Consider the following 12,023-nt stretch of genomic DNA (forward strand, 5'->3'; position numbering starts at 1 on the left):
CGAAGGTCCACCTTTCCAATAAGCTATTCTCTTCCTTTTGCCTCTGTGTCTAGATGATGTTCATGCCTTGTTAATTATAGCCAGCCTAGCTTAAATTCAGAAATAATGATATCTTTTCTTACATTGAAAGCAGTATTATCTTACACTGTCATGATTATGATCCACATTCTAAGAAAGGATATAGATATAACAATATTAGAATCTCCAACTTACTAAAAAGACCTTGGTACGCTCCCAAACACTGAAAAAACTACAGATAGTTGCATATGCAATGACTATTTATTAACTGCCTGTTATGTCCAGGCTCTGTGTTAAGTGTTGGGAATATAACATTAAATGAGATACCGTGTGGGTCTTCTAGAAGCCTATATACTAAGATATGTACTATAAAGAAAGATACAAAGAATGTACCTCAGGCTAGATTCTTCTTTTCTCTGCCTGGATTTCCCCATCTGTAAACCAAGGATTAAAATCAGAACAGTGTATTTCAAACTTTTAAAGAATAGATCTATCTTTTCAATCATACACCCAATAAAGTCATATTTGAAGCCCCAATAGATGAAACATGTAAAGTGATTGACCTATAAACTTGTAACATAAAAATATCTTAATATGTGAAAGCTACTGTCTTAAAGAACAAAGAATGCATTCATTTCCCTAAACATAAGAAAGTTTTTAACTGGAATCTCTCGGTAATATTTATTTTAAATTAACTTATGTAGAAAGATTTCAAAAAATATTTGCTAAATGAATGAATGAAAAACAAATGAGTACCTCGTACCGCAGATAACCTTAATGTCTTCTGAACGTGTGTTTGGGTTCTTTAATACCCTATTTCATAAACATCTTCTAAGACGAACTGACCCTTACAAATGAAAATAGATATTTCATGACTTATACATTTTAACTTTTTCTCTTTAAAAAAATAGATTAGATGATAAAGGTCAAGTGGTTCGCATCAACTTCAATAATGCAACTAGAGACACGCTATTCGACGTACCTGTTGAAAGAGTTCAGCCTTTCTATGCTGCTCTGAAGGAGTTTGTTGACCTCATGAACTGTAAGGAATTCAAGTTTACTTTCAAGATGAATCCAGGTCAGTGAACACATTTTCTCAAACAACTGAAAAGGTGGATTTTCTTCAACCTTAACCATTTAGAGCAATGCCTAGAGCAGTTTTTTTTCAAGTGTGGCATGTGGAACACTTACAGCAGGATCGTGGTGAGCAGCCAGTTTGCTTAAATAGCAGACTCCTGACCTCCACCTCTCTTGACTCTCCAGAGTTAAAATATTCATATTTATAAAGCTCCTAGGTAAACCCTAAGCACCCCAAAATTTGATAACTTCCAACCAAAAGAATAAATACACGAAAGACAAGCTATAGGCCAAACGAAATCTCACGTCTGATATCAAGACCGATGACTTATATTTTCTATCCTGATAGCCAATCAATGCAAACTGAAGCTTGTACTTAATTCTTCTCTCCTGGTACACAAATAAGATCATCCTCATGACTCTCACTCTAAAATGCGTGAGTAATGTTTACTCATTTAGCTTATCTGATCTGGCAGAGGCAGCACTACCTGAAAAAAAGGAGCGAAGGGTTCCAGCTACTTGAAATGAAGGAGCAGAAAGCATTGTGTTTTTCTGGACTATCTCTACTTGGTAAAATGACATCACACTCAAGGTTTTTGATGGATATAGTAAAAAGCAGAATTTCTTTCTGCCATTAATTTGGCCAAGTGGGAGATTCTTTTCACTGGTGAATAATCTTTTAATTGATCTTTGGCATAAGAGAGTAATACTAGAAATCAGATAAACCCACTGCTATGCAGTCACAGAAGGTTGGTTGTAAGAGCAGCAACATGGAAAATGGAAATACCATGAGAAAAAAATACCGAACGAATCTGAGCTGGAATCCAAGAGCCGCCAGTTAAAGGCCGTGTGGCTCGGGGCAAATCCCTTAACTTCTCAGAGACTCACTTTTCTCCTGTATGAAAAGATGAGCTAATACTCTCTTTTCAGGATCTTTTTGAGGCTTAGAAATAATGTACCTAAAATACTAGGCACATAGAAGACAAACCAAGAATGTCACTATCCTTACAATTATTTGAAGCTGCTTAACTTGAAAGAGATAATCCTAATTAAGCGATAAATAACACCACAAAGAAAAATTCAAAAGTTTTACACAGATATAGTTTTTTAAGTAAGAATTATAAAAGTGTCTACAGGAGCCTGCCAGGCCGTGTAGTTTGAACGCCAAAAGGTCCAAAGCCATTTGCATCGGGCGTCTATTTGTGTGAAAGAGTACAGGCGCAGCTGTGTGTCAAGAAGTAGCCGTACTATTTCTTGATGTGAACCAAGTGACAGTGATATTTTGCATTTTGCATTTTCTAGCTCTGTTCGTCTAAACACATGGTTATTCACATTGCAATAACCTTTTGTCTAGGTGATGTTATTACTTTTGATAACTGGCGCTTACTTCACGGCCGAAGGAGCTACGAAGCTGGAACTGAGATATCCCGCCACCTAGAAGGAGCTTATGCCGACTGGGATGTGGTAATGTCAAGGCTTCGCATCTTAAGGCAGAGCGTCCAGAACAGAAACTGAATCCCCGTCTGCAATTTCAGTAAGACTCCAGCAGGTGTATTCCATAAGATATGGCAATGTTATTTGTCTTCACAGACCATGATCTGTTCATTCACATATTAATTTCTTTACCATTGAACATGTCACCTTTCTCACGAGAGTTTTCTTTTCTTCATAATCATATGCAATGCCAACTGGTCAGATGCTGTAGCGTGCTCTCTCCTTTCTCGATGAAACATCCCTTCTGTTCTGTTGCACGTCTGGTCTGATTTTTTTTTTGCCCGTTTAAGAGTCTTCAGAATGCCTGAGAATAGTTGTGTATCAATAAAATCATTCTTCAAATACAGCCTTTTTTAAAATAAAGCTTTTGTTTCAAATAAAGCTTGTATTTCAAATGAAACTTGTCTCAAAGAAAACACGTTTCTGCTCTGTTGCCTATATGGTCCCATTTGTCATGACTATATGTGACTGTCTAACATGCTTGAGAAAAGCCTTCATATTTTCAAAGTTCCGTTTAGTCACTTTTATTGTAGAATTCTATTACCCCAATTTCCGGACGTCAACAACCTGGTGACCTCAACATTCCCTTTAATACATAAATTATGACACCAAACTCACGTGTGCCAAATTAGGAGAAACATCTAGTCTCCCTAAGTTTCTCCTGCCCCAGTTAAGGACTCCTCAGGGCTGCAGCGGACCTTATGCCTGTGCGTGAATCACTTTTCTTTATTCCTTGCCTTCAGCTAACAACTGGGAAAGGCAGGGCCAAGATGCATGCAACATTCATAGACAGACACGATGTCTGCTGACCTCTGGACAGCTTCCCCTTCTGGTCTTGGCTTCCTCTATGGCTAACATACTGTCCCCAGTGGTGGAACACCGGTGTCACTGCTAATCATGGAAGTCCCGCTCTTGTTGAGCTCAGACCCTTCCCTAGCCCTGGCAGAAAGGGGAGTCTCAGCATTATCATTTGCTGAAATCCTGGTAGGACCTAGATTTTCAGTCCCGTTTTGAGACCTAACCATGCCTCCTATTTTAAAGTTCTTCCTCATGCCACCACCGCAGAGCTCTACCTGTTGCCTTCAGACCAAGAGAAACGTTACCTCCATCCACGTTTAACTTTTGCTTCAGGCTTGCAGTGTACCCGTGTGCGCACACTAGGAATCTGGATCAAGAGTGCCTTAAGCCCATGTCAGCACACCCCCTGATTCTCTGAAGTCTGGGATTGAGTCTACACCGGCAGACCAGACTCCACTGTCCCTTACAACACTGCCACATTCTGGGCCTTCACTGTGGTTTCCTATCACCTGGTCTTGAGCGGGGTGACTGCAGTCTGTCACATGTTCGATTCCTTTGAACTTCAGAAGGAGTGGGTTGAGTTCTCAACTCCATCTCTCCTAAGACAGTCCTCAAATGAAATCGGGTGAGTTCAATAGCATCATGGCCTGATCCTAAGAGGCAGCATTCAATACCTATAAACAAATAAATTGGTGGAGTGACCCTAGCTCCACCCATTCATGGCATCTAAACCCCAGGCACTTGCCAAGCTACAGTGACTTACTATGCCTTCATTCATTCGGCAGATATTTATCACGTGCCTGGTGTATGTCGGGCACTCTGCTAGACTAAGGACACAGAGGACTTGAGATGTGCCTGCTTATGGTCTTGTAGGGGAGCAGATGAGGATAGAGATGGTGATGTGTTATGTTAACAGAATGGTTCAAAGGATGGCAGCCAAGCCAGACTGGGGACGCTTCAGTCTGAGTTGAATGAGCAGTAATCATAGTTTTTCAGGCAAAGATGGGAAAATGAGTTTCCAAGTCAAAGGGCAGAAGAAGAGACTTGAGAGTAAACCCAGCGCATGTGTTGACTTACCAGTGAGAGAGAGTAGAACATCGCAGTGGTGTAAGTTCTGGGATTGCATGCCTAGGTTCAAATCACAATAATGACAGTTAGTTAACTATGTGTCTTTGGAAAATTAACTTCTTCCCTTAAGCCTCAGTTTTTCAACCTATAAATGGGACTAGTAACACTTCTTATCTCACTAAGTTTTTATGAGGATTAAATGCAGCTTCATGCAAAGCAGTGTTTTCCCAAACTTCTCAGATGACAAGAATCACTATGGTGTTTCTGTGGGTTTCTTCTTCTTCTCTCTCTTTTTTTTTTTTTTTTTTTGGTGAGGAAGATGGGCCCTGAGCTAACATCTGTGCCCATCTTCCTCTATTTTGTATGTGGGACACCTGCCACAGCATGTCTTGATGAGTGTTGTGGGTCCATGCCCAGGATTCAAACCGTGGACTCCTGGCTGCCAAGGCGGAGCACACTGACCTTAACCACTACACCATTGAGCTGGCCCCTGTGGGTTTTTCTTTTTTTTAAGTACAATTTCCCAGACTCATTCCCTGAAGATTATGATTCAATGGATCTGGGATAAGGACCAGGAATCGCATTTTTAGCAAGGATCCCAGGTGATATGCATCATCAGAGAAGTCTAGAAAACATTGATGTATAGCATTTAGCATAGTTCCTAGCTGAGGGCAAGCACTCAATAGACGTTAACGCTTATGAGTTATAATAGCAGAAGGTGTAGAGGGAGAGGACGGATTAGGGTGAGAAGAGCCATGTGAAGCTGGAGGCAGAGAAGGGGGCCAAGTCGTGAAACGTTGAAATGTATGTTGCACTAAAGAGTCAATATGTTATCCTGAGAGCAATGAGGAGCCATTTAAAGGTTTTTAAGCAATAAAGTGCCTTGATCAGATATTCATTTTTTAAAGATCCATCTGGCTACGTCGTGGAGGGAATTGTAAATGAGCAAGACTAGAGGCCATAAATCCACTTACGAGGTTGTAAATGTATTTACTGCAGGAAGCCAGATGGGAAATTAAGAAGGATTGAATTAGAAAGCTGGGAGAGGGAGCGGAAATGGAGAGATACTCAGAGGCTAAATCTAGAGGACTTGACGCGTGTAGAGAATGAGGGAGACGTCTAGGATGTCTCCTGGGTTTCTAGTTAGGAGAAAGGATTGATGGTGATTCCATGTACAAGGAGAGAAGCCACAATAGAGGAAGCAAGCTGGTCTGCAAGAAAATGAATTCATTTCTGAACAGACTGAACTTGAATTGCCCGAGAGTTCGTCCATTTGGCAGTTGGATATATGAACACATGCAGCTCAGGAAAGAGATCTGGATCAGAGGAATCCATGTGGGAAGTATATAGCTGGAGGATGAAGTCATCACGTGTTGTTCTGGAGACGTTCAGTGATTGTGACCAAGGTCACAAGCCTCATGGCATACTGATAAGCTAAAACATTGGCCTAGTTTGTGGAATCAGTTACACTTTGAACATAAAGAATCAGCAGTGGCTTAGATTCAAAGTCAGCTAGACCCCTTAAATATGCATTTTGTCCCTAGAGGACAGCATTGCAAGCCAGCGCCCTGTGGCCTGGCTGTTTCCTTCTCAGTTAAAAAATTATGTCTGTCCTGGAGGGGAGGGACAGCAGGCTTGGATGCAGTTGCAACAATTTCTGAGGTGTTATATTGGACATGACATATTATGGGCCACGGCAGCCGGTGCCGACTGAAGATGATTAGGTTTCCTGGATATAAGAGTCTAAAGATTTGACTTTCCCCCAAACTCATAACAGATCTGATGTAACTTGGATTAGAATTTACCCCTATTTGGCAGTGTGGACTCTCACTGTCCCTTCCATTTCTCTGATTTGACTTGGAGAATATGAGCTGCTTGGCTGTTTAAGCGGAATAACTCCACAGGTCACCAGAACGACATGTCACAAGGTGTCTTCGTTGGTCTCTATTTCTCCCCCTCGGCAACTACTAAAGGTGAGCGAATATCGGTAGAGAGAATTTATGCAAAAGAAGGAATTCCATGGAGAAACCGAGTGACACTGAGGGTAATTTCTCTGTTCATGAATTTAAACAAAGAAACAGGAGACATTTTACAAACAAAAATACCTCTTTATGTTCAATATCATTTTGAGAATAGATTTGAACCGAAAGTTCTCGTAATGAGAACGTGATCTGGTTGGACTCCACGGTCCGGAGCACCCCTGGGTCTCTGCACCCGTCCTTCTGGCTGTCTTGAATACTCTTCCCTACCACCTTTTATGCCTAGAAAACTCCTCCTCTTCCTCTTGCACAATTTCTGCTTAAGTTTCCCCTCAACGTGAAACCGCCCCTGATTCTCCCAGTCAGGCTGGAGCAGCCTCTCCTCTCTCTCCCATGGAGCCGTCCATACAGGTTTATGTGTTAATCTACCCATTCTAGCAATATTCATGAGCACCCACGGTGTGCCAGACACAGTCAGTGCTCTAGGAATACAGCGGAGCAAGACAGACAAGGGCCCTCACAGAGCTGGTGGGAATATCAGGCATTGATCAGATAATCACAGAAATAAATTATTATGAATTGTGGTAAGGGCCATAGAGGGAAAGTCCAGGAGGCTGCAAGAGCATCGAAGAAGAGGACGGGTCTAATCTGTGGGCAATGGGGCTCAAGGAAGGCTCCCCTGAGGAAGTGACTTTTGAACTGTTTGATGAAGAATGATATACAGTGACGATACTTTTGGCCTCAATTAACAGAAACTCTGAATCTAACAATAAGAAAATTTTTTATCTAACAAAACATGAGGTCCAGGAATAAGGCAGGATCCTCATATCATATATCCCCAGTCCTGCCTCTCCATAGCTCTCTTGTTCTGTCTTCCTTCATGTATGTGCTTCATCCTCAAGCTGGTAAAATGGCTGCAGAAGTTCCAGGCATCACATCCAGACATGGCTATCTGGGGAGGAATAAAGAGATTGTCTTTTCCTATGTCTCTTTCTTAGAAGTAGAGAAACTTGTCCTAGAATTTCTTCTTTAGGCTTCCTCTCATGCCTCTTTAACCAAAATCGTGTCCAATATACTCTCCTAAACTAATTACTGGCAAAAGGAAATGAGATTTCTGTGGTTAACTTAAATGAGTTAGGATCTGTCCTCAGGCTGGGGAGGTGGTCTCTATCGCTGGTGCTCATGGCTGTGTAAAGAAGTGAATAACTAAAACATTAGGATGAAGATGAAGATTAGATGATGTAGGCAACCACCAGTGTCTGCTCTAAATAGGAGAGATGCTTCTAGGTGAGGAGGTGTGCAAGCAGGGAGAGTGTGCCAGGCAGAGCAAACAGAAAGGGCTCCGATGTGGTAGGCAATATGGTGCCCTTGAACAACTAAATGAAGGCCATGAGTCTAGAAGCAGAGTGGTCAACCAACAATGTCAGATAGACTGTGAACTCTGTAGGCAGAGATGTCTTCATTTGTGTCTCCTCAGTGTCTAAATGTTTGTGGAATAAATGAGTAGAGCTGGTGGTTGTTTCTCTGAGTACTCTCCATCTCACATCCTTGATGAAACCAGGTCACATCCCTAGGATCTCGGTCATCTAGAAAAGTCTCCATTTCTGTGCCAGGCAGGCCCTCATTTTTTTCCCCTCTTCCACTTGAATAACACATTTTATCCATGCACATACCCAATTTCTGCCTTAAAAGCTTTCCCATGCTCTACCAAGATTAGTCCATTCACCTGTTCAAAACATTTCAGCAGGGAACTGCCAGTTTCTGGAGCAGCATGTTAGGAGCTTCGAAGCCCTCGCTCCATCCCGGCAAAGAGTAAATCCTGAACAAACTGAAAAAAATCAAGAGCTCTTCTTAGATCCAACAGTTAAGTGAGGTCAAAGGGCAAACTGCTGCCCCCAAAATTGTGGAGACAGAAAAGCAGACACAGAGAATCACAACACACCAGAGCAGAAGCCTCCACAGGAACCAGAAGCAGGGTAGCAAAACCGAACTATAATCGGCGAATTGCTGGAGGCTCAGTGTGGACAAGCCCGAGAGACAACAACTCCCGGGGGCCCAGTCCTAGGGGGCCCCACACTTTTGTGAGTTTTACCCCCAGGAGCTCTACCAGGTTCTCAGAGTGAATATCACAGAAAAACCCCCTGTTCTTCCAGCAGGGGGAGGGGAAAAGGAGTTGTTTTGAAATGTACCAGATTATTCTGTTCCTGACAAAGCCAGCCCTCAGGAGAAACTGTTTCACTGGAGCCTAATCTGCTCCGTTGTCTCAGAGCCCAACCTACCTGGGGGGAGGGAAATACCCAACTGCAGACCCTTCCAGCCAGCCCGTCTCCCCTGAGGGGGTGGGGAAAGAAGCACCTGTGAGGTTCACAGTCCAGGGGCACAGGCTTGCCAAAAGATTGAGTCTTAATCACAAGACTCTGCAACACTTCCCTTCCAGCACATCTTACCACTACATTATGAAAGACCCATTGTCCTCAGTTCCTTTTACCTCATACATCACGTCCACCTTTCCACCAAAAATTACAAGGCATATGAAAAGGCAAGACACACAGTTTGAAAAGACTGAGCAAGAATCAGAACGAGAGTCAGACATGACAGGAGTGTTGGAGTTACCCCAGCACCCAGAAACCTACAGAAAGCACAACAAGGAGCGGGGTCAGCATCATGGGGGTAGAAGACATCCCTCGTTTTGTCACCCACTTCAACACCAAACCTGCAGCATTCATTCATGAACAGAAGCACCTCTGTGGGAGATGTGAGACCTAGCACGGGAGACCAAGGGACCCAGGAGGAGTCTTGCCCAGCTGTGCGTGGAGTGATAGGCAGACAGACATCAGTACCGGCTGTGGAACCCACCGGTGACTGAAACACTTCTGGCCCCATGTGGATGTGCCCTCTGCTGCTATTGGCTGGCATGTTCTATATATGTCTGTTAGGTCCATTTGGCCTAAAACATGGTTCAAGCCCAAGGTTTCCTTGCTGATTTCTGTCTGAATGATCTAACCATTGCTGAAAGCAGGGTACTGAAGTCTGCTACCAATATCATATTGTTGTCTATTTCTCCCTTCAAACCTGTTAGTATCTGCTTAATATATTTAGGTGCTCTGAACCATATATCTGATAAGGGACTAATATCAAAAATATATAAAGAACTCATACAACTCAATAAAAACAACAGAAAAATCCAATTAAAATATTGGCAGAGGAACTGAATAGACATTTTACAGAGAAGACATACGAGTGGCCAACAGCTACGTGAAAAGGTGCTCAACATCACTAATCATCAGGGAAATGCAAATCAAATCCACAATGAGACATCACCTCACACCTGTTAGAACGGCTGTCATCAAAAAGACGCGAAATAAGTGTTGGTGACGATGTGGAGAAAGGAGCAGCCTTGTGCACCTTTGGTGGGAATGTAAATTGGTACACACATTGTGGAAAATAATATAGAGTTTCCTCAAAAAACTAAAAATAGGGCTATCATATGATCCAGCAACCCCACTTCTGTCAATTATATCTCAATAAGGCTGGGAAAAATGAGGGACCATCAGTATAGTGTGAATAGATTTGGAATTTCATTTCTGCCAGAACTGTCATCTTTTATAGCACAGATTACTGTACTGTGTACTCGAAAGTTGCTAAGAGATTAGATCTTAAATGTTCTCACCACAAAAAGAAATGGTAACTATGTGAGGTGATGGAGGTGTTGGCTAGCACTCCAGTAGTTATTGCGTGCTGGTGGTCATATTGCAACATGTAAGTATATCAAGTCAACACACTGTACACCTTAAAGTTACACATTGTTAGACATCAATTATATCTCAATAAAGTAGGAAAAAATGATGCACAATAAGTAAACTGTAAATAGATTTGGAATTTCATTTCTGCTAACACTGTAACATTTTTTCTAATTTGTTCTAGTTTTAATGATTTGAAAAAAGAAACAGATGAAAGTAGCAGATATAATTAGGGAAAATATTTCTTGTTTTAATACTGTATATCTGATATAAGCATTTAATTAAAGATTTGAGTAGCATTAAATGCTTTCTTCTTTTTGAGAAAAAAAGGTCATTGTTTTTTCATAGCTTTTGTTATGGAATTTTTGCCTAACAATACCCAAGGTTGATTTTTCAGAAATTGCTTCATGAATTTGGACTTTTTTTTCCTCCCAGAAATAATGAAATAACCATTTGCATGATACTCCAATAAATACTTAGATCTATAAAAAAGAAAATGGTCTTAAATAGCATCTAATTTGCTGTTTCCCAAAATATGATAACAGTATCATACATTAACAGTTGATAATTAGAGCCTCAGGGATAAACTTTTTAAATTAAAATTTTTTTTTATTATTTTTTGCTGAGGAAGATTGGTCCTGAGCTAACATCTGTGCCAATCTTCCTCTATTTTTTTGTATGTGGGACCTGCCACAGCATGGCTTGATGAGCAGCATGTAGGTCTGCACCCAGGATGCAAGCATGTGAACCCCGGGCTGCTGAAGCACAGTGTGCAAACTTAACCACTGCACCTTGGGGCCAGCCCCCTAAATTTTTTAATTGTTATATATTTTACAGGTATGACTTTCTAATTATAGTAAGTGATGATTGGTTCTCCATTTATAGTAATGATATAAAGCTCCTTTTCAAATTAAACTCAAGTAATTATTAAAAGAAAAATATTTCTAACAGCACAGGTGATGCAATTTTGAAGGTGGTACTCCGTTGACTGAAGTTTGGAAAATGCTATCATTTTATGAACAAGCAAACAACGAGAGAGGAGAAATTACTTTCCATGGCCATACATAGTGAGTGACAGAGCCAAACTCAAACAAAAGTTACGGTTTCCAGTTCAGTTCTCTTTCCACTTTTCCACACTGTGAAGATTTCAATTTCACCTAGAATGAGGTTGGCTCCTCGCTGCTTCCAAATGCCTGACTGGTGACTTTCCTTTATGTTCCCTGTGAAGTAATCCCAGACTTGATTCAGAGACAAAAGCGAAAGGGCGCAGAGGTCACTTGAGGGTCTCATACACGAGCATCTAAATCAGTGCAAAAGTCCTCAAATCATCGAGTGTGTAAAAATTGCCAGGGAGCTAGTTCAGAATGCTGACTCCTGATGCACCCGCATTGGGATTCAGTGGATCGGAGTCTGGGAACCTTCAGATTTAACAAGCATCCCAGGGACTCTGAGGTAGATGGTACACGGACCACACTTTAAGAAACGGTGTTCTGACCACGTGGTCTGAAGGAAGCACTGCGTCCTGACGAGAAGGTCTCTGGGCTCTTAACAGCCACATGTTGTCCGCGCTTGCTTCTCTCTTGTCGCTCAAAGATTGCTCCCTCGTCTCCTTTGGTGCACCAGCAGCAATAAGCGGCGTCCCAGAGAGGGTCTTCTTACTATCCGTCAGCCCCAGGATGTCATACTTCTTCCCCAGCCACTTGCCCAGCACACACTCTTCTTATAAACTGAGCGTTTCCTTGGACGCATTTACGTAATTGTAATAGAAGGGTTTCTGCATAATTAACTACCCAGGGTTTTTCTCCCTGAGCATTGCTATATTCACAATACACAGCACACCCAGGATCCA

The 12,023-nt window shown here is 41.8% G+C and overlaps 1 protein-coding gene across 3 annotated transcripts in view; it reads left to right on the forward strand.

Moving 5' to 3' along the window:
- BBOX1 (gamma-butyrobetaine hydroxylase 1) overlaps positions 1–2,989 on the forward strand; it is a 60,142-nt gene extending 57,153 nt beyond the window's left edge. For all 3 annotated transcript variants that reach the window (XM_070624568.1, XM_070624569.1, XM_008522786.2), the window contains exons 7-8: positions 930–1,096; positions 2,450–2,989. In XM_070624568.1, coding sequence (XP_070480669.1) covers positions 930–1,096; positions 2,450–2,610 — 328 coding nt within the window. In that variant the 3' untranslated portion in view covers positions 2,611–2,989. The remainder of the gene's footprint in view (positions 1–929; positions 1,097–2,449) is intronic.
- Positions 2,990–12,023: the final 9,034 nt, after the last annotated feature.

Source organism: Equus przewalskii, chromosome 6, assembly GCF_037783145.1.
Source record: "Equus przewalskii isolate Varuska chromosome 6, EquPr2, whole genome shotgun sequence".
Taxonomy (NCBI): Eukaryota; Metazoa; Chordata; class Mammalia; order Perissodactyla; family Equidae; genus Equus; species Equus przewalskii.